Source organism: Lutra lutra, chromosome 7, assembly GCF_902655055.1.
Source record: "Lutra lutra chromosome 7, mLutLut1.2, whole genome shotgun sequence".
Classification (NCBI taxonomy): Eukaryota; Metazoa; Chordata; class Mammalia; order Carnivora; family Mustelidae; genus Lutra; species Lutra lutra.
In genome coordinates, this window is record NC_062284.1 from 5,159,208 (window position 1) to 5,181,032 (window position 21,825).

At 57.8% G+C, this 21,825-nt stretch overlaps 1 protein-coding gene across 6 annotated transcripts; it reads left to right on the forward strand.

The window, feature by feature from the left end:
- Window positions 1–793: 793 nt before the first annotated feature.
- MAN2A2 (mannosidase alpha class 2A member 2) lies at window positions 794–21,386 on the forward strand. Of its 6 annotated transcripts, XR_007128594.1 has the most exons (26): window positions 1,136–1,356; window positions 1,618–1,820; window positions 2,616–2,765; window positions 3,316–3,573; window positions 3,644–3,788; window positions 3,923–4,094; window positions 4,555–4,682; window positions 4,886–5,059; window positions 5,328–5,514; window positions 7,958–8,135; window positions 8,444–8,646; window positions 8,850–9,032; window positions 9,208–9,322; window positions 9,545–9,612; window positions 9,772–9,937; window positions 10,429–10,665; window positions 10,899–11,021; window positions 11,316–11,430; window positions 11,669–11,802; window positions 11,948–12,089; window positions 13,802–13,935; window positions 14,192–14,266; window positions 15,696–15,890; window positions 16,032–16,142; window positions 16,702–16,911; window positions 18,064–21,386. XR_007128594.1 is itself a non-coding variant. In XM_047736426.1 (25 exons), the coding sequence occupies exons 3-25, from the start codon at window positions 2,634–2,636 to the stop codon at window positions 16,852–16,854; spliced, it is 3,528 nt and encodes a 1,175-aa protein (XP_047592382.1). In that variant the 5' UTR covers window positions 794–917; window positions 1,618–1,820; window positions 2,616–2,633; the 3' UTR covers window positions 16,855–21,386. The 6 variants fall into 6 exon arrangements, 5 of the variants coding, with proteins under 5 accessions (XP_047592382.1, XP_047592381.1, XP_047592384.1 ...); XM_047736426.1 differs by lacking the exon at window positions 1,136–1,356 and adding an exon at window positions 794–917 and having other exon boundaries at window positions 16,702–21,386; XM_047736425.1 differs by having other exon boundaries at window positions 16,702–21,386.
- Window positions 21,387–21,825: the final 439 nt, after the last annotated feature.

Sequence of the window (21,825 nt, forward strand, 5' to 3'; positions counted from 1 at the left end):
TCTGTTCTGCGGGGAGCCTGCTTCCCCCTCTCTCTCTGTCTGCCTGTCTGCCTACTTGTGATCTCTCTCTGTTAAGTAAATAAATAAATTCTTAATAAAAAAAAGAGAGAGAGACTTGTGCCATCAACTGTGAATTATATGTCAAATTTTTTAAAAACCACCAAAACAAAAAAACAAAAAACAACCAAAAAAGAAAAAAAAAAAAACCCACCAGGGAACAAATAAGAGGTTTTGAAAATTATGATTGCCAAAATGAAAAATCCAGTAGAAGGCTGGAAGATAAATTTCCCTGAACACAGGGCAAAACACAGAGGCCTAGGGAACCATGAACCTAGCCTAGGTTTAACACCCTAGTATCGGGCCTTTCGGTTTGTAAATAAACCTAGAAGAATGTTTGTGGTGATAAGAGATGGGAGTTAAAACAATGAGATGACAGTTTAAGTAATTTTTTTAAAAGCTGTGTAAGCAATATTCAACAGTTTGTCACTGATCGCACAATCCTTTGGGGGAGCAACGGATCTCCAAGTAGGCTCACACAGGTCTCTATCTTTAAGGCCCAGGTAATCTCACTGCTGCGAATCTGTCCGAACGTAACACTACAAGAAGAAAAATGTGGAATTCAGGAAGATATTCACTGCGTATGTTTATGACGCTGCAAAATTATGAACCACCCAGAGGCCCAGGGAAAGAAGAACCACCAGGAAGACGGTGTCTTATTGACGGGGTGGCAAGCACGGAAAGAGATCGTCATCAACGCACGTGTGGGGAGGAGCAGCACCCCTTGGCCTGAGAAGCGTAGCCGCATCCAGTTAAGGCGCCCCGGCGCAGAACAGGGCGCGCTCGGAAAATGGGCTTCACCGCTCGGCGGCTGAAATGGAGGAACGTTTCGCCTGCTGCTTGGCAATGCGCGGGCGATAGTAAGCTCCCGAAAATAAAGTTGCGCGCCCCTCGCGCAGGTTCCGCAGCGCGCCCAGGCCCGGCCCGGGCTGCGGCTGCGCACTGCGGCCCCGCTGCCGGTCCCGGGGCGGCGGCGGGGAGCGCGCGGGAGGTGCCGGGCCGGCTGGCGGGGGCGGGGCGGGGCGGGGCCGGCGCGGCGCGGCTGTCTCCGCCCCCCGCACTGGTCGGCGGGCTGCCGCGGGAGGTGGGAGGGCGGGCGCGGGGCAGGCGCAGCGGAGCGCGCGGGCGGCCCTGGCCCCGCAGGAGCACGGCTGCGGCGCGCGGAGCCGGCAGCGACGGCTGGGCTAACGCCCGCCTTCGTCTGCGTCGCTGCCTCCGCGCGGGCCGCCGCCCCCGGGGATGTGAGGGGCGCAGCTCGGCCGGCGGGGCCTGGAGCGGCGCGGAGGCCGGCCGCGGACGGTAACGCGCCGGGCGGATCCGGGGGAGGGCTTCGGCTGCGCCCCGGGCCGCGACCGGGGTGGGCGGCAGAAGAGCGAGTGGCGCTTCGGGTCGGAGGCGGCCCGCGCTCCCGCGCCCTGCCGTTGTCGATGCGGTCCCCGGGGCCGGGAGAGTCGGCGAGGGCCGCGGCCGGGAGGGGGCTGGGCCGGCAGGCGGGCGGGCCATCGAAGACCCGGCGGCAGGTGCCTACCCACCCTGTGACCCAACTCTCTCTCCCCGCAGCTCCACCCACTTTGGCCTAGACCCAACCTCCAAGGGCTAAAAATATTGCCCGGAGGCTTCTGAGCGGAATCAGATCGTGCTAAGTAGGGCACGACGCGCAGAGGCGACAGAGCTCCTCGGCCCCAGGGCGGGAGCCAGTCTCCGGAGCGGCGGTTCCGCCCACGCTCGGCCCAGCAGCTAGCGGCCTCCCTTCGCCCCAGCAGGCAAGTGGGGGCCCGCGGGCGGTGGCAGCGGGCACTGGTTCCCCGAAGTTGCCCCACAGCGGAGCAGTGTGCGCAGCTTCTCTCTAGCTGGGGGACCTTGGGCACCAATCACTGCTGGCTTCCCAGGGGGTCCCCCAAGTGCTCTAGAACCAAAAGCTGAAAGTTACCCGCTGCAGGAATCCCAACCAGCCCGGAGAAGAAGCAGGGCCCGTTTGGTGTTAGAGACTCGAGCCGCTCTTGCAGCTTTGTGAACTCATTCCGATTTCCTTAATGAGAGATGTGCTGTGCCAGGCGCTTTCTGGTGTGCATCTGTCTGATCCAAGAGGGCAGAAGAAAGGTTTTCCTGTGCGCGTCTTTAAAGCAAACTAAATCTGTTTATTCCTCTAAAACTAGAAGCACATGGTCGAGGAGACTGGACACCTACCTCCTTTGGCTGTGTCTTTCTTGTAGGGAAGTTAATTATGACCCCAAGGTTGTGGGGTGAACTCTGGAGTCAGACCTGGGAAGTCTGTTATCCTGTTGTGTTACCCTGGGAAGGAGCAGCCTCGGCATCCTAGGGGCAGAGCTGCCATAGGACTGGACAGGATGAGCTCCTGGAGCTTTCTGGGTCTCAACGGAGAAAGGAGGCTCCACAGCCAATGTTGGGATTTGATCCTTAGAAACTTGCTTTTCTCTGGAGTCAGGCAAATAGATGCGCCTAGACAGTGGCACTCAGAAACTCTTTGGGGCATTTGGTGGAAAGACCAACGAAGGGATTTTGCCTGCTGGAGCCACAAATGGTGTCCCTCCTGCCAGGTGTGTGTGGAGGCCAGTATGAAGCTGAAAAAGCAGGTGACAGTATGCGGGGCTGCAATCTTCTGCGTGGCTGTCTTCTCGCTCTACCTGATGCTGGACCGAGTGCAGCATGACCCCACCCGCCACCAGAATGGTGGGAACTTCCCCCGGGTGAGTCAGACCTGGCTGCTAATCTCTTCACATACGCAGGTCATCTCAGCTCAGGTGGAGAGTCAGTGTCAGCCCAGGACAGGAACGTTTCTTCCCAATAGGCAGATTTTCTAGAAACACAAAGATAAAAACAAGGATAGCAAAAAGAGAGAAGGAAGGAGAAACGTGTCCTGCCGTTCTGTCCTCCTGAATTCTTGGCAGACATTGCTAATGGATTCCAGCATTCTTTCCCACTAAGCCCGGATGCAGTCCTTGTCAGCACCATGCCCCAGACAGGCCGCACCTGGAGAATAGGCACTCGAGATGAAATCTTCGTCTTCCATGAGCCGGGGTGGGGGGGCAGTGAGGGTACTCCCAAGCCACATGGACTGTAGTCCTCTGTAGTGATTTGCAGATCTCCCCTTGTCTGACCAGGGCCATCCAGGCCTGTAGGCCCCTGGCTCTGCACTTGGGGAGAATGATCCCAGTCAGGCCTTGGGTGGTGGGCCCCATGGAGATCCTCTCTGTGGCGCCAGAAGCCATGGGTGATTGCTTTCTGGTCTTTTGGCAGAGCCAAATTTCTGTGCTGCAGAACCGCATTGAGCAGCTGGAGCAGCTGTTGGAGGAGAACCATGAGATCATCAGCCACATCAAGGACTCGGTGCTGGAGCTGACAGCCAACGCGGAGGGCCCACCCGCCCTTCTGCCCTACTACACGGCCAACGGCTCCTGGGTGGTGCCACCAGAGCCCCGGCCCAGCTTCTTCTCCATCTCCCCTCAAGACTGCCAGTTTGCTCTGGGGGGCCGGGGCCAGAAGCCGGAGCTGCAGGTAGGGGCCTGCGCCGGCGGGGAGCGCTGGTGGTTGTGGCTGGGCGCTGAGCTGCTCTCTGGCCTGGCAGATGCTGACCATATCAGAGGAGCTGCCCTTTGACAACGTGGATGGCGGCGTGTGGAAGCAAGGCTTCGACATCTCCTACGGGCCCCACGACTGGGACGCTGAAGACCTGCAGGTGTTCGTGGTGCCTCACTCCCACAATGACCCGGGTGAGGCCCCGGCGGAGCCCTAGGAGCCGGGCTGTGAGGGCGGCGGCGGGGGGCGGGTTTCTCCGATGGCAGGGGTGAGAGAGGGGCCCACGAAGAGGCTGGCGTCCTAAGGGGACCCTGTGTTGGCTCCCCAGGCTGGATCAAGACCTTTGACAAGTACTACACGGAGCAAACCCAGCACATTCTCAACAGTATGGTGGGCAAGCTGCAGGAGGACCCCCGGCGGCGCTTCCTCTGGGCCGAAGTCTCCTTCTTCGCCAAGTGGTGGGACAACATCAATGCCCAGAAGAAAGCGGCAGTCCGCAGGCCAGTGCCCACCGGGGAGGCACGGGAGGGCTGCCATCTGGGCCCCGGGATGGCTGCCAGAGCAGCTGGAGGCCAAGTGGTGGGCGCCAGTGTGGCAGGGAGAGGCAGAGGGAAGCAGGGCAGGGAGGAGCAAGGGCAGAGGGGCCGAGGCAGAGAAGCCAAGAACTGGTGTTAGGAGAAATCAGTCACATGAAGCTGTATGCCCAGCGAGGAAGGACCCCAGGGCCTGGCCCCAGGAAGCACAGATGGAGGTCCAAAGGGAGGCTGGGCCGGGACAGCATGGAGGTTGTATGGCGGGGAGAGGAGGGCACTCCTTTGTTCTGTGGGTCCTGGGCTTGGGCCCGGCTGGGTGAGGCGAGTGGGCTCGGTGAGGCCAGCACGCACCGGTCCTGGCACTTCTGGTCAGCGGGACGGGGCAGAGCATCCCTGCTCCACGCTGAGTATGAGTCCCTCACTCCAGGCTGGTGGGAAACGGGCAGCTGGAGATTGTGACAGGAGGCTGGGTGATGCCGGACGAGGCCAACTCCCATTACTTTGCGCTCATTGACCAGCTCATTGAGGGCCACCAGTGGCTGGAGAGAAACCTCGGTGAGTCTGGGCTCAGGAATGGGGTCTGTCCCCATAGCTGTGCCCAGGAGGCAGCAGGGGCCTGTGGGGCACAGGGCTTGGCGGGGATTGGGGGGTGTTCCCTTTCCAGGCTGATTCCACCAGCTTGGGCCTGGCGTGATGACAAGAAGGGAGCTGGATCCCCAGGACCAGGGAGCCCACCTGTGGCTCCTGTGTCCTCTCAGGTGCAACCCCGCGGTCTGGCTGGGCAGTGGACCCCTTCGGCCACAGCTCCACCATTCCCTACCTGCTGCGCCGTGCCAACCTGACCAGCATGCTGATCCAGAGGGTGCACTATGCCATCAAGAAGCACTTTGCTGCCACCCACAGTCTGGAGTTCATGTGGAGGCAGACCTGGGGTAAGACCAGGTAGGGTGGAGGGTGTCACGGTTCTCCCTGGAGAAGGACAGGGGGATGAGAAATAAGGCTCCGGAGCAGACCAGCGAGCGCTAGTGCCGGTGGCCAGAGTGCTCTCCTCCTTCGGGGGAGGTCAGGGTCACGTTCACTCCTGGCCTCTGCAGGGCCTGCTGTCTATCCCGCGGGTCTGAGCTGCCCGGCCCCGTGGGCTCCGTGCCCAGCTCCGGGGGTAGCCTGCTTCAGGCTGACAGCCCGCTCTGTCTTCTCCAGACTCGGACGCCAACACGGACATCTTCTGCCACATGATGCCCTTCTACAGCTATGACGTGCCCCATACCTGTGGCCCGGACCCCAAGATCTGCTGCCAGTTCGATTTTAAGCGGTTGCCAGGTGGACGCATCAATTGCCCCTGGAAGGTGCCGCCCCGGGCTGTCACAGAGGCCAACGTGGCTGAGAGGTACTCGCTTCTGGCCGCGCTGGGCCATTTCACACAGAGGAGCCAGGAGACCTGGCCTCAGGCCGGGCTCTGCTTCACGGGGGGTGAGGGCGTTTGTACCTCTGTAGAATGGGGGGTGGGCGCAGGGGGTGAGTTCAGGTCCCCAGCCACTAAGGTGGCAGCTCCTTTACTGAACCTCCCTGGAAAACTGGAATTATCCAGAATGGTTTTATTTTCCCAAATGATATTTCCCAGCCAGTGCCGGTTGATTGACTCAGAAGGGAACAATTCTCAAAATAAGTGAATTTCCTTGCACCCTGTGGCTTAATATGCCTTTATTTAGCACGGGCATCCTGCCTTGGCTCGAAATTGGCCAGGAGCCCCCATTCAGATGCACAATCAGTCCGCCCAAGAGCCCCCAGCCTCAGAGAAAGCCCACCTATGCCCCGAAGGGTTATTAGGGACCCCTAAAGATGTTTTTGTTGCTGAAGTCAGCCCACACCCCGGAAGAGGGCAGACTAAGAGTGATCTAAAACAGTGGGTTGGCCGGAACCAAATGGCTTTGGGAATATAACAAGTTGAACTGGTTTTCGTGTTGCAGTAACTCAGATTTCCGTGAGGTCCGAGAGGCGAAATGTGTGACCAAAAGGGAAAGAAAATGGTCTTTTGTTTCTGAAACTCAGAAATCCGAATGCTGATTCTAAGCAAGATTCTAGGGCTGTTAAGGCGTGGTGTGTCCTAGAGCAGCAGTTGTGACCTGTGATGCCAGCCCAGGTCTGTGGAGGGCAAGTCATGAGAGTAACTTCGTCTTCTCCTTTGAAAGGCTTACTAGGCTCAGGAATTAGGGGGAGAGGGTGTTTGAGGGGTACTCCCTTGAGCACAGAGTAGTATAATAGTACCCACTGGGTCAGCACAGTTAAGTAGATTAGTGGCTGGGTGAACCACGGTACCCACAATGTGCCAATTACTAGATTGGTCTGAAAAGAGACAGGGACTTTAACAAGAGGCTGCGAGGCTCTGATTTTCTATTGATTTTACCAGTTACTTGACTGAAAACGAAAATGACAAATGTGTATTTGTCATTTCTGCTGTATGTGCAAGGCGCCGTTCTAAGTGTTCAGTATATACGAATTCGTGTAGTTTTTTTTTTTTTAAGATTTTATTTATTTATTTGACAGAGAGAGAGATCACAAGTAGGCAGAAAGGCAGGCAGAGAGAAATGGGGAAGCAGGCTCCCCACCGAGCAGAGAGCCCGATGCAGGGCTAAATCCCAGGACCCTGAGATCATGACCTGAGCTGAAGGCAGAGGCTTAACCTACTGAGCCACCCAGGCGCCCCCATTTAGTTTGTTTTAATTCTCAAAACATCATGATGGTAGGTACTGATGTTCTCATTTTATAAAAACTGAGGCCCAGAGAAGTAACTTGCCCAGGATCACTCAGCCTAGTCCGTGTGGAGCTGGCCTAGTCTGGCTCTGGTTCTAGGCTCTTTGGTGGTGTGCTGTGCCACTAACTGGTAGGCAAAGTGAAGCCAGGTGTCAGGATCAGGATTCCACAAGATTGCCACAGGTTGTGTGTAATGTGGGTCGAATGCAACCTGATGAGATTTATTAGATGTAAACGTAAGGTTCCCCTCTTAGCCTCAGAAAACAGCATAGAGGGCGCCTGGGTGGCTCAGTGGGTTAAGCCGCTGCCTTTGGCTCAGGTCATGATCTCAGGGTCCTGGGATCGAGCCCCGCATCGGGCTCTCTGCTCGGCAGGGAGCCTGCTTCCTCCTCTCTCTCTGCCTGCTTGTGATCTCTCTCTGTCAAATAAATAAATAAAAAATCTTAAAAAAAAAAAAAAGAAAAGAAAACAGCATAGAAAAGTTCAGGATGAGAAGAGAGGAACTTGCTGAACCTCAGGCATGGGAAATGTGCATGCTGGCTGACATCAGCTCCGTGGGGTGACCGTGGGGCTGCCAGAGATGCTCCTGCTGATGCCCCCGCACGCCGGCCAGCCGAGGGGGCGGTCAGGGGGCTCACCTGGACTCCCGCCTCCAGTGCTGAGCCCCTTGCACTGATGGACACGGGCACAGTGTGCTGGAGAACCGCTGGGGATGGAGGGACCTGAGAGACAGAGGAGCTGGGCTTGTGGAGTGGGAATGGAAGGCACAGAGGAGTGTGGTTTGCATCTGGAGGACAGTGGTGGTGGGGGGGGTGCTGCGTTGTGCATGGTGTCTAAGGGCCACTGTGATATCCAGGACCTGCAGCCGGAAACCACAGCCCAGCCTGGGAAGACGTCCCTGGTTGTCAGAATTATCCAGAGAACATGGGGCTCCTGGGCACAGGTCTCCCAGTCTGGGTGGTGCCCACTGCGGGCCCATGACTCCTTGATGGATGTGTTCAGGGGCCCTCTGGGGCTGGCTCAGCCCCGTTCCTCTTAAGCCCAGACTCCACTGGGGCCCGTGCCCTTCCCCACTGCAGGGCCGCACTGCTCCTGGACCAGTACCGGAAAAAGTCCCGGCTGTTCCGAAGCAACGTCCTCCTGGTGCCGCTGGGGGATGACTTCCGATATGACAAGCCCCAAGAGTGGGATGCCCAGTTCTTCAACTACCAGCGGCTCTTTGACTTCCTCAACAGCAAGCCTGACCTCCATGTGCAGGTGGGAGGGGCGCCGAGCTTGGGGGCAGGGTGGGGGGTCCCTCCCCAGTGCTGCAGACTGGTCTGGCCTGGGAGGTTACCAGCTCCGGGGGGGCGGTTTGTGCCTGACTCTTGGGCAAGAGTCTCCCTTTTCTGTCAGAGTTCCTCTGCGGGCCTCCCAGTGTCTGCGTGCGGTCCCGCAGGGCAGGACGTGCCACAGCTGCCTGCGCATAGGCAGAATCTCTGCCCCCAGTGCCCGGCTGCAGCCCTGGGGGCCACAGCTTCTAGAAGCTCTGGAACTGATGGGAGCGGGTTTTGGGGTCTCCGCAGGCCCAGTTTGGCACCCTCTCTGACTATTTTGACGCTCTGTACAAGAAGACTGGGGTGGAGCCAGGGGCCCGGCCTCCAGGCTTCCCCGTGCTGAGTGGGGATTTCTTCTCCTACGCGGACCGGGAGGACCATTACTGGACTGGCTACTATACTTCTCGGCCCTTCTACAAGAGCTTGGACCGGGTCCTGGAAGCCCACCTGCGGTAAGGCTCACTCCTGCTTCCAGGCCAGAGGGAGGAGAATGAGCCTTCAGGGTTTCAGGAGGAGCCAGACTGGCTCAGAATGCACTAGAAGGGCTTGGAGACAAAGGCGGGCAGAGACGTGGTGGAAGGACGGGGACAGGGCTTGCTGAGCACGGCGGACCTGGGGGTCATGCAGGCAGGAGTGTGACCCCTCTGTCTGGCAGGGGTGCGGAGATACTGTACAGTCTGGCTACCGCTCACGCCCGCCGCTCTGGACTGGCCAGCCAGTACCCGCTCTCGGACTTCGCCCTTTTGACGGAAGCTCGGCGCACTCTGGGCCTCTTCCAGCACCACGACGCCATCACCGGCACCGCCAAGGAGGCAGTTGTGGCAGACTATGGCATCAGGTGGGGGCCCCTGCCTCCTCCCCGCCAGATCCATGTCCTTGCCCACTGTCCTAAAGAAAGGCCGTGCTGGGCAGTCAGTGGGCAGGCCTGCCGAGGGTTCTTCCTGCTGAGAAGGTGGGCAGTCTGTCTGTGGCCGTGTTCTCCATGGCCCCCCTCCTGCCTCCTGTGTCCCCAGGCTCCTGCGCTCCCTTGTGAGCCTGAAGCAGGTCATCATCAATGCGGCTCACTATCTGGTGCTGGGGGACAGGGAGACCTACCGCTTCGAGCCTGAGGCGCCCTTCCTCCAGATGGTGAGCCCCACTTCTCTGTCCGCTCGGGGCGCTCTCTGGAGTGTGCAGTCCCATCCAAGAGGGCATCCCTCTTCCTGTCCTGCCTGCCCTGGAGGGAAAAATCGGTGCCCAGCGAGGCTGGTGGTCCACAGCCAGGACAGGCAGGGGCTGGGAAGGAGATAAGACCCTGAGCCAGGCCAAGCCCCATGACGGTTCTTCCCTTCCAACCCATCTAATCCCCAGGATGACACGCGCTTAAATCACGACGCCCTGCCGGAGCGCACAGTGATCCAGCTGGATTCCTCCCCCAGGTGAGCCAGACCCGGCCAGGCGCAGAGGTGAAGCCCCCCGGCTCCCAGCACCGTCTCCCCCATGCCTGCCCAGGCAGTGGGACGTGGCCTGGCCACAGCTCTGCTCCCGCTGCCCAGAGCCACTGGACTCGAGGTGAGCGAGCCTGCCTGTCCCCACAGGTATGTGGTGCTCTTCAACCCCCTGGATCAGGAGCGGTTCAGTGTGGTGTCCCTGCTGGTCAGCTCGCCCCGAGTGCGTGTTCTTTCGGAGGACGGTCAGCCACTGGCCGTGCAGATCAGCGCACACTGGAGCTCTGCCACCAACACGGTCGCCGATGTCTACCAGGTGAGTGAGGGCCCAGGACGTGGGCTCCAGCCCTCCGTGCTGACCCGGGGCCCCTCCCCGGGGCCTCATTCCACCTGGGACACAGGCCTCCCACCCTCCTGCTTCCTGTCTAGGTTGGGGGCAGGGGACCCAGAGGACAGTCACTCCTGGGACTTGAGTCAGTGCTCCAAAGGAAGGGAAAGTTTGGTGGGGTAGGAAAGCAAAAATGGGGACTTGTCATGAGCTTCCTGTTTCATAGTTTCTCAGTTATCATATGAGACTCCTGAAAGTCTGACTAGAGGCAAGTGACGTCCCCTTGACATTCAGAGGCGGTGGTGGGGAAACAGAGGACCCCCCAGGTGTGGGCATTTGCTCAGCCTTTCTCAATGAAGAAATAATTGCCCTGGGACTAGACTCCCAGGCCTGCACCCAGAATGGATGCCCACGCAGTGGGCTGTACTTCCTCACCCCTGCCTTCCTCACTGCTCCCTTAACCCCTCCCTCGCTGGCAGGTGTCTGTGCCCATCCGCCTGCCGGCCCTGGGCCTCGGCGTGCTGCAGCTGCAGCTGGGCCTGGACGGGCCTCGCACCCTGCCGGCCTCCGTGCGCATCTACCTGCACGGCCGGCAGCTGTCGGTCAGCAGGCAGGACTCGTTTCCCCTGCGTGTCATCGACTCTGGCGCCAGTGACTTTGCCCTCAGCAACCGCTACATGCAGGTCTGGTTCTCAGGCCTCACCGGGCTCCTCAAGGTAAAGAGCCAGGGCCCAGGGCTGAGGAGGGCCTGCCTGGTGGGGGCGGGGGTGCTGAGCTGCCGCATGACTGTCGGGGGCCGCGGAGTGGGCCTTCTCGGCTCCTGAGCGGCGGGAGGGGGCGGCATGGGGAAGCTGGGCTGGCTCCTCGGGGAAGTTCGTCCGTGCCCTCCCAGGGGGCAGGCCTGACATGCTGGTGTGGGGCCAGGGGTCAGGGCTGTGTTCTTTGGCAGAGCGTCCGAAGGGTGGACGAGGAGCAGGAGCAGCGGGTGAACATGGAGTTCCTCATCTATGGCACCCGTGCGTCCAAGGACAAGAGTGGAGCCTACCTCTTCTTGCCTGATGGGGAGGCCCAGGTAACCCTAAGACTGCTCACAAATCCGGGGGTCCAAGGAGCCCAGTGAACCGAGGCAGCAGGTGGGATGTGGCCACAGGCCTCCTTCCAGGGTCGTCCCTGCCTGCCGGGGGCCCAGCCTCGGCTGCCTCTGGGAGCGGGGTGCGCCAAGGAGCGGCTGGGGCCTTGGGCCAGCTCAGCCGGGGCTCTCAGGCCGGAGTCTGCTGGGAACAAGTACTTCTGGCAGCGCTGGGCCAGTACCTCCCTGCTCTGCCCTCTGTGCTGTGGCTTTAGCTGCCTTCTGCCCTGTCCGCAGCCCTACCTCCCCAAGGATCCCCCTGTGCTGCGTGTCACTGAAGGCCCTTTCTTCTCGGAGGTGGTTGCCTACTATGAGCATGTCCGCCAGGTGGTCCGGCTTTATAATCTGCCAGGTGAGCTCAGCCTACGAGGAAGGTCAGGGCTGCACCAGCTAGGCCACACTCTGCCTTCTGCCTGTTCTCTGCTCACACGTCTGTTTTCAACAAATGTATTGTTTGAGACGAGAAGGACGTTAGTTCTTTTGCGGGGAAGGTCCTGCAGAAATGCTGGGAGTAGGTGGCAGGTTGGGCACAGCCTCCCCCAGCCCGTCTCTCAGGCCTGTCCACACTCTCCCTTTGTCCTTCTGCCCAGGGGTGGAGGGGCTGTCTCTGGACATGTCATCCCTCGTGGACATCCGCGACTACGTCAACCAGGAGCTGGCCCTGCGCTTCCACACGGACATTAACAGCCAGGGTGCCTTCTTCACGGACCTCAACGGCTTTCAGGTGATTCCCGGGACCCTGAGAGCAGTTGGCCCTGGTGGAGGAAGAGGAATCTGAGGCGAGAATGATCGGGGCCCCTTCAGACTGGGGTCCCCTGGGGCCCAGAGGGTGCCCGGATGCCCTTGATCAGCCAGCCTTGCCCTCCCAGGTGCAGCCCCGGCGCTATCTGAAGAAGCTGCCCCTGCAGGCCAACTTCTACCCCATGCCGGTCATGGCCTACATCCAGGACGCCCGCGACCGCCTCACGCTGCACACTGCCCAGGCCCTGGGGGTCTCGAGCCTACACGATGGTGAGTGGGGAGCCCGGCTACGCCGAGGGTGGAGGACGAGGCAGAGCCCCATCTGTGCCCCAGGGCCTCCTCTCAGCAGGCCCCACGCCTGTGGTTCGCATCACCTCCAAGCTTGGAGAACATTCGCAGTGCCTGTCAGTCACACGGCTGATGTTATAATGAAGTATTTAACGGGCGCCTGGGTGGCTCAGTTAGTTAAGCATTTAACTCTTTATTTTGGCTCACGTCATGACCGTGGGGCTGTGGGATCGAGCCCGGTGTAGGGCTGCATGTTGGGCATGGAGGCTGCTCAAGATTCTCTCTCTCCCTCTCCCAGCTTCTTACTCACTATGGAAAAAAAAAAAGATGTTTTTAATTTTAAAAAATTGAGCAAAGAAGAAAAGGATATACTGTTTTCCTACTAACAGTCATTAAAAGAGAGAATTGTTGTTCTTGAAAATTGAAACAAAGCCAGGAGGGGTACCGGGCCAGAGCTGGGCCATGCCAGGCAAGCTGAAGTGGCTCCGTGTCCTCAGGGTAAAAAGAACAGTTTGCACTTGGCCTCTGAGGTCTTCCTACTTTCTGGGTTTGGGATGGAGCCTTTGTGCAGGGCTGAGCTGAGAGTGCCCGGTCCAGGCTGTGCTGGGGGCCAGTGGCCGGGGCCGTGGAGGCCTGACCTGCTGCTGAAGGAGTGTGGCTCTGCTCACCCTTCACCCGGGATCACCCCGCTATCAGATTGTGCCCAGCTCTGTCTGCACCATTGGCTGCTAGCTGAGCCCAGTGTCCCCCTGCCTTGGTTCTCTCTGCCCTTTTGGGAAACAATGTGTTCAGAGATTATTTTTTATGTGTTTGTTTTTTAAAGATTTTGTTGGTTTACTTGAGAGAGAGAGCAGGAGCAGAGGGCAGAGGGAGAAGCAGACCCCCCCCCCGCTGAGCAGGGAGCCCAATGCAGGACTCGATCCCAGGACCCCAAGACCAAGACCCAAGCCAAAGGCAGACACTTAACGGACTAGCCACCCAGGTGCCCTGAGATTATCATTTTTTACCCTGAGCAACCTTTTCTGGAAAGATAACCAGAAGTCCTAAAATGGACCCCTGCGTATAAAAGTCTTAGAAACTAGAGCAGTCAGAATCGGTCTGGGGAGAGGGTTAGCGGCCCCTGAGTAGACTCCCTCAGGAGATTCTTTAAAAAAGCAGGTGCTGGGAAAACCCCACACTCCGACATACGTCAGCTTTGCAGGGAGCCCCTTCCCCGAGCGTATTTTACAAAGAAAGCCTTGGCGCTCCTCTGCCATCCCTTCTCCCCAGGGCAACCCAAAATGATACCTAATTTGAGCCTGTGTCTGATTTGCCATCTGCCTGTCCCCTGTGCCCTCCTTGTGACAGACGAGGCAGCCGAGCTGGAGTCCAGCCCAGTGTAGAGCAGGGGCGGGGCGGGCGCGTGTTTCAGTTGCAACAAAGTCTGCCCAGGGTGCCCGGCTTCGGGCCTGTGCAGGAAGCTCTGTGGGCTGCCCTGAGCCCTTCTGTTCGCTTGTTCACTTCGTTGACATGGTCAGTCCAGATAGGGTCCCCAGCCTGAGGCACAGGGCCCCCCTGCCCGCTCTGGGCCTCTTGCTTCCTCTTCTGGGACAATGGCCCTCACTCAGCCCCCTTTGAGCCCCAGCTCCCATGGCTCTGCCTCCGTGTGGGGATGGGGGGGTCGCAGGACCGTGGCTCACAGTTAGCGTCCCCAGGCCAGCTGGAGGTGATCCTGGACCGACGGCTCATGCAGGACGACAACCGGGGTCTGGGCCAAGGGCTCAAGGACAACAAGAGAACCTGCAACCATTTCCGCCTCCTGCTGGAGCGGCGAAGCCTGGGCAGTGAGGTAAATTCCGGGCCTCCCTCCCCGGGAGCCAGGTCAGGCTGGTCCTTGGGCGGCAGAGCTAGAGGCGGGCAAGGGGTAGCGAGAGTAGGGCTCTTCCCTGGGTGCGGGGAGTGAGCCTGACGCTCTGCCAGGCAGCCTGGCACTTCCGTCTCCCACAGCATCTCCCGCCTTCCTCTGTGCCCCCGGCCCCCACCGCGTCCTCTAGCCCTCTCTGCTGCAGCCCCGTGCATCTCATGGCTTTCTTTGCCCCCACCAGCCTGGCTTTTTCTCCAAACTGGCAGCCATGTTTAGGGACTTGGTCTTTCACAGCAGCAGGAGCGGTGACCTTGAGGTAAGGGCTAGCGATGGGGTGTCGGACTAGTGGTAGCAAGTTGTGCCTGGATGTGGCACCTGCGGATGACAGAGCCTGCCACTCAGTCCCCTGAGGCCGTGGCTCAGTCCTCACTCACTACGGAGATCCTGAGCTCTTTGTGCTGTAGGCCTGAGGGGGACACAAACATCCGCGTTCCTCACCCCACCCCGCTCTCTAGGACTTCGCTTGGGGGCGGGGGTGGGGGGCAAGCTCTGTGTGTAAAATGAAGGTAGAAATCTGCCCCCTGGTGCTGAGGAGGGAGAGAACATCATGTGCCAAGGCCATGGAGGACAGCTTCCAGGGGCGCGTCGGCCAAGCACAGCCTTGACGAGTGGGGTCTGATCTGATCCGGTGAACCGCGGCACAGGGCGGAAGGCAGGAGAGACTGCGCGAACGGGCAGCAGCCCTGCCTGGAGCTGCCTGTCCAGTGCGGTAGCTGCTAGCCACGCATGGTTATTTAAGTTAATTAAAACTAAATACGATCCAAATTTAGTTCTTCATTCGTACCAGTCACGCTTCGAGCGTCCCATGGTCACATGTGGCTGGCAGCTACTTTGTTGTCCAGCGCAGGTATAGTGTGTTTCCGTCGTGGCAGAAAGTTCTAGTGGCCGTTGCTGGGCTAGCAAGAGATTGGGGGTCATTTGGGGCAGACTGTCTTGGGCCTGGACCGGCTGGTAGAAGAGCCGGGATTTTGACTGGAGGCCCAGGAGGGGCCCGAGCAGGCAGGCTCGGCCCTAAGCTGTCGCTCTAACAGCTGGAGTAGTGAGCAGTGGATCTCAGGGAGGCTGGAGGCAGGTGATGGTGTAAAGGCTATTGAAGCAGATGTCAGTGGCTCAATAGTGAGCCACGGGAGAGAGCTTGTGGGTTGGCAGGGGAACGGAGGTCAGGGGAAGGGGAAGTTAGAGATTCTGGGTGACGGGCAGGAGGGTAATGCTAGGACAGAAGTCCAGAACACGGACAAGTAGCCACCTCAGAGGAAGTCCAGGTTAGCCATCTTAGCAGCTGTCCTCGGTGGGCTCAGCTGTGGGGGCTCTGGGCCTGAGGACCGGGGCTGGTGCTGTGGATGTGGGGCTGTACCCAAACCGCAGGATCACTCGTTATCCCTCCATCTGCGTGAAGCGCACGTCTGTCTTTCCCATTCTCTTCCCCACTCTGAGAATCTCGGTGATGGGAGATGGTGCTTGGGGTATGGGGTGTGTGCTTGTTGTAATGTCACAGAAGCAAAACCCCAGAAAAAGTCGAGGAGAGAGGGCCTAGCAAGTAGTCCTTTCTAGGTTGTGTGAGATGAGATGGAAAGTGTGAAGGCTCCTGGAGCCTCCCAGACACACCGGGGAAGCTCTTCCCAGAGGAACTGACCCGGGCGTGCGTTTACCGTCCCCCTCACGCGCATCTCCGGCCAACCTCACAGGTCCAGGACGGCCGCTCCACCAGCTACCCGTCCCTCCTCAGCCACCTGACCTCCATGTACCTGAACACCCCAGTACTCGCCCTGCCTGTAGCCAAGAGGCAGCTCCCGGGCCCCGGGCTGCGCTCGTTTCATCCCCTGGCCTCCTCTCTGCCCTGTGACTTCCACTTGCTCAACCTGCGTACACTGCAGGCCGAGGTGAGTGTCCCCGTCAGGCTCTGGCCTATTGTGCCCCAGACTCTTCCCCGTCCCAGTCCTGCCTGCTGGGGAGCAAGGCTGCCCCCTCCATGAGCCCTGAGCAGCCCCGACCCCCTACCGCCCCTCGTGTCTTTCACGCAGGACGATGCCTTGCCTTCGGCGGAAACTGCACTCATCCTACACCGCAAGGGTTTCGACTGTGGCCTTGAGGCCAAGAACCTGGGCTTCAACTGCACCACAAGCCAAGGCAAGGTATGGGCCGGAACATGGGGAGGCTGCCGTGAGGCGGGCAGTGAGGATGGGACTGGGGGTGGGGGTCCCTCCAGGGCATTTTGGAGAGAGAGGGAGAAGCTGTCGATGGGTGTTTTCAAAGCAAGCGAGGCTTGGCGGGGGTACGTTCCGGGCGAGACACACAGCTGGAGAACTTGAGCTCTACAAGCAGGGACCACTGTCGCACAAGGTGGAAAGCCCCAGAAGCTCATGCCGCTGCTCTGGGAGCTCTGTTCATGGGTTAAGCTGGCGCCGATACGCGGTTCCATGTGCCACAGTCTTGGCGGGCGCCAGCGGGTCCAGAGTGGACCCCAACGTGGTCCCTGTCCTCAAGGAGCTCACGGCTCTGGGCGGCACTGCCTACCCTGTGGCCCATGGGCAGCCTTCAGAGCTGAGCACACCCCAGGGACCCTCTGAGACGGCATACAGACTCCCACGTGCAGGGAGGCTCCGTGTTGCCTCCGTGTGCTTCTCCAAGAGGTGACAAGGCATATAGAGGAAGGGTGCCCAGCACAGCCCCGTCCCATGTCCCTCTCCACAGGTGGCCCTGGGGAGCCTCTTCCATGGCCTGGACGTGGGGTTCCTGCAGCCAACCTCCTTGACATTACTGTACCCCCTGGCCTCACCCTCCAACAGCACTGACGTCTATCTGGAGCCCATGGAGATTGCCACCTTTCGCCTCCGCTTGGGCTAGGGCTTCCTGTGGCCTGAAGGGAAAGCGCGTCAGAGACTGCCTCTCACACAAGGTCGGGTTGGGCAAACCGGACGGGTATCCTGTCCCGATCTACCTCTCAGAACTGTGACACGCTGGGCTGCGCTCTCATTTTCTGTTTATCTTTGCTTCTGTGTCCGGGGGCAGCCCCAAGCCCCGTGTCGGGTAGATAGGGCAGACGCTAGTGAGGTGGTGGCAAGAGGGCCCAGGGTCAGAGTGCGCTGGGCCAGCCTCTGCTTTGGGTTGTGATGGCGCCCAGGTGGGCACAGGCTTAAGTACCCCCCCACCGTTGTCCCAGAACGGGATGGAGGAGAAGCAGGGTCGGAACTGGTAGGGGCGGCTGAGTGGGTAGCCGCCCAGCGCCGGGGTCACTGCAGTCAGGAGCCGGCTCGAGGGGGACTTTCTGGCTCTGGAAGGACTGCTTGTCTAGATGTGACCAGCAGGAACTGAGTGACGGCTGGGAGGAGGGCAATGGGGACCTGGAGTTAGTGGGGCTGAGGCGGGAGCCCTGCTTTCCGTGATGACTCTGCCATAGGTGCTCCCTGGTCTGCACACCCCGGCTCACGGCTGTGGTGTGGCAGGAAGGACTCATGAGAGACCATGTCATGGCCAGAGCGCAGAGGACACTTCAGATACCAACCCCCCCTCTCATTGCAGGCACTTGGTCTGTATGTTGATGTGTGGGCGGTGGCAGGGACCTGGGGGGTCCTCCATCCTCCCTGACCCCACTTTGGTTCCTGTACTCTGTACACCACCGTCCTCGGGAGCTCCTGGGGGCATTTGGCCTGGCACACTTCCTTTCCCTAAAAAGAAAGCGAAGCCTCCAGGCGCCTGTGAGTGTGAGCAATTTGAGAAGGCTTTCGGCCCCATCCCTGCGTGGGCAGGGCGGGTGGGGGTGTCTTCCTCTACAGAATCCTGGCACAGGTACTGGGGATACAGAGCGTACACTAGGAGGCATTACGGCTGCTCGTGGGCCTTCATTTCAGCTTTGATTCATAGAGAAGAGTTTTTGGTAGTCTCTATAGATGCTGAAACAGTATTTGGTAAAGTTTAAGATCTATCCCTTATTAAAAATCTTAGTAAGTTAAGATGACAAAGAGACATCATAATCTAGATTAAAACAGAAATCTCTATCGCAAACCAGCAGTTGGTGACATTCTAAAGAACCACAGGCATTCCCATACAAGTCGGAAGCGAGCCGAGGACGCATCACTCGTTAGTGGTGTCCTGTCACGGTCACCCCCGCAGGAGAGCGGTGAAGGAGAGGAAGGTACAGCTGTCATTATTTGCAGACGACAGCCCGGCCAGCCCATACAGTGTAAGAGAGCCCGCAGGAGACCTGCTAAGACCATTCTGGGAGTGGACACACATGGCAGACACGATGCCCCCAGAAGGATTTCAGTTCTCTCCGAATCAGCCCCTAAGTTCAGTGTGTTCCAGTGTAGTTGGATGCTTTGGGAATTGGATGAGTTCTCAGGTTCATGGAAGAGTAAATATGTGAGAACATTAAACGAATTCTGAATGATGGGGAGTCGGGGGCAGGGAGCGCTGAGGGAGTGAAAGGCACGCGTCCTGAGCCACCGCCCCAAAGCCTCTCAGGTTTCCAGGAGTGGCCCCTGTGACCTGGGGTGGGCTTGGACTGACAGACTCCTGGAACAACAGGCAGAGTCCCGGAGCAGACCCCCAGGGAGATAGGAACTTAGTGGGATAAAAGGAGTATTTGAAGTGGGGAAAAAATATGGCTTGTTTAATAAATAGAACTTTAAGACAAGTGGCCTTCAAAGTAAGAGATCTGTAGCTCACAGTTGCCACGACAATTAGATCCAGAGGGAAGAAACTAGAAAAGTTCAACTGCAAAATTACTGAAGGAAATACAGGAGATTATTATATCTCTGGTGTGGGAGGCTCTGTTTTAAACATAACATGAAACCTAAAAGATCTAATGAGGGAAATAATAAAAAGGTTTGACCACCCCAAGAAACTGAAAGTGTATGTATGATGGAGAACATTATGGTTCCAACACAAATGAGACTGGAAGAAAAATGTTTGCACCCTTTCCAATATTGATGCGTTAATTACTACAGGAGAAAAGCTTGCTTTGGGGTCCTTGGAGAGGGTCCCCTGGGCCTGCTTAGCAGCTCCCCAAACATCCAGAATTCTTCCGGATCACCCAGGGCTGTTGTCGCCAGCTTCGGGCCAGGGCACGTGGAATGCTAAGTCACAGCAGAAGAAATGAGATTACCAGGTGAGGTGCTCAGCACAGAGGACCCGGTACACAGAGGAGCTCAATAAATAGAAGTGGTGATCTTATTAGTAATGCCAAGTAGTTATATCACAGCAGGTGGTATCTGCTAGTATCCTATGACTTGTAATCAAACGATAAGGGAGACTCTGTGGACCGCCCCCCCCCCCCCCCCCCAGGAAATGAGCAGAATAAAGGCTATTTATTACATCTGAAGGTCTTAGATTTTCCATGGAGTTATTCATCTGCCTGGAACAATGTTTAATCCTGCACACTGGCCTTTTAAAACCACTTCAGGCAGCATAGTTCAAGGTGAGGTCCACATGACCAGGAGTGTTTGTTTCCGGTCCAGCTTTGGAGACTGTCCTGGTGAGGGGTGCCCCTGAGCCTGGACGTGGGGACAAGGGCCCGTGGAGCGGAGACAGAGACTTGCTGGGACCGCCCTACAACTGGGAGTAGCACTCAAAAGAATCTGCATTTTTAACAAGCTTCCAGGTGATTCTCTTGCATACAGTAGTACAGAAATGGGCCTTTGATTTTAAGGCAAACTGCAATCCTTCACCACGGAGCCCTGACACTAAGGCCTCCGTTCTGAGGGTGATAATCAGAATTAGAACAAGGAGATGACAATGCAAGCAATGTCAGCCCCTGGTACTAGAATTCTCTTCCTCCCAGCACCCCTCCAGCCACTTACCCCACCTCCAAGAAGAAAGGAACCCTGGAAAGGTGGATTGAAACCAAGAACCAAGTCCTCCTGTGCAGGCTGAGCCAGGCACAGACTGCGCTGACCCAGCTTCCCTAGGGGGTGGGCTGAGAGACGCTTGGAAGAACAGCATCTCTCGGCAGAGGCTTGCCTGCCTCCCCCACTGTCACCACGGCTGGCTAACCGCACCCAAGCCCTCACGGAGGAGGAGAGAAGCACAGTCTGGGTGGGAACGAGGCTCACCGCCCAAAATTTAGATCTGTTGTTTTTCACTAGCAAAAATTCGTCCACATAAACACTGCGGGGCGTGCAGTTCTCATAGCAAGAACAGGTGAGAGAGGAGGAGGCCAGATCCTTCAAAACAAACCTCAGTTTCACTTGGGGTTTGTGGGAAATCTGTTCAGAACTTCTTAGTGGCTACTGGGACCAAGCAGATCTGCAGAGTCTCATCCAGTCTGGGTCCTGACTTTGGACCCCCCGATCGAGGTAAGCCTGAACTGAAAGTGAACTCTGGGCACAGGAGACCTGGAGCAGTGGGAGGTGAGGACTTCCCAGTCCTTGGGACATGCGACAGCATTGAAGATTTAAAAACCAGCGCTGAGTGTGGAAGCCTCGAGGAGCTCACTCGGGGGTGGGGGAGTCGGGTTTCCCTGGCAGGGAGCCCAGGGGCCTGCACTGGAACCGGTCGCGTGAGCACACCCGCATGGCTACCTCCTCAACCCCGATGCCTCGGGATGGTGAGAGGTTAACAATGCAAGAGCCTCGTCCTCCTACGACTGGAGGCGCTTTCCTCTGACCCAGAAGAGAGAGAACGGCGACGGCCTGAGCAGCTGGGAGGCTGCGTGGCTCAAGGGAAAAGCAGTGGCCGGGAGCCCTCCAAGCCCAAGTGGCACACACAGGTGACCGAGAGTGACCAAGGGGCCAGAGCCAGGCCGAGCAAGGAGCACAGGATGAGAAAGCGAAGAGACTGCGAGGAAAAATGTGACAAAATATAAGCAGCCCCCCCCAAAATATTTTATTGAAATAGACTCTACACGTGGCAGAAACACCAGATTCAGTGCAGATGACACAGAGACTTGTGCATTTGGAAAACTGAACTGAGGAATCCCTCGAACCCACCACCGAGGTAAAAGGAAAATATAAAAGAGGTTAAGAAATATGGCAGATGGGGTGCCTGTGTGGCTCAGCTGGTTGAGCAAACTCTTAGTTTTGTCTCAGTCAGGGTCGTGAGATCGAGCCCTGTCTCAGGCTCCACACCTGGTGGGGAGCCTGCCCAAGATTTGCTCTCCCTCTGCCCCAACCCCTACCCCCTAGCTCCTGTATTCTCTCTCAAATACAAAGAAGGAAGAAAAGGCAGATAGACTTGGGAGCAATGACATAGCATTTAGCAGCACTTTTAGGAGAGACTAGTGAGTAGGGAAGAGGAAACCGTCAAAAGGATAGCAGGTGCATTCTTCAGAAAGGAAGATATGTAGGAATCCTTAAATGGAAGCACTCACCAAGTTCCAAGAAAGGGATGTTTAAAAAAAAATCCTCCTGTACACATAACTGCAAAAAAACAAAAACAAATCCCTACAACAAGAGAGAAACCAAAAGGAAAGACCACCGGAACGCTGGCAGGCATCTAGTTAGCATCATAGATCCCTGGAGTCCATGAAATAATGCCTTCAGACTTAGGGAACATGACTGCCAAGCCGGGATCTGGTGGCAGGTGCACTCCCGTTCAGAGGGAGGGAGAAATGACCTAAACACGCAAAGGCTAAGAGTTTGTAGTGTGCAAAACTTCAGTGGGAGAACAGAGGTGTTCTTCGGGAAAAGCGAAAATCCAGGATGCATAAGCCAGTGGTGGGTATACCTCTTGATCTTAGGGTTGTGAGTTCAAGCCTCACACTGGGCACAGAGCTTAAATAATTTTTTTTAAGAGAATGTGTAGGGACGCCTGGGTGGCTCAGTTAAGCGTCTGCCTTCAGCTCAGGTCATCATCCCAGGGTCCTGGCATCAAGTCCCG

What these genes read in the sequence shown, in the direction of transcription:
- MAN2A2 (XM_047736426.1), top strand. Translation starts at nt 2,634, where the DNA reads ATGAAGCTGAAAAAGCAGGTGACAGTATGCGGGGCTGCAATCTTCTGC. An exon ending in AGCCTGACCTCCATGTGCAG is followed by an intron (nt 8,136 to 8,443) that starts GTGGGAGGGGCG and finishes GGGTCTCCGCAG; the next exon opens with GCCCAGTTTGGCACCCTCTC. An exon ending in GGTCTCGAGCCTACACGATG is followed by an intron (nt 12,090 to 13,801) that starts GTGAGTGGGGAG and finishes TAGCGTCCCCAG; the next exon opens with GCCAGCTGGAGGTGATCCTG.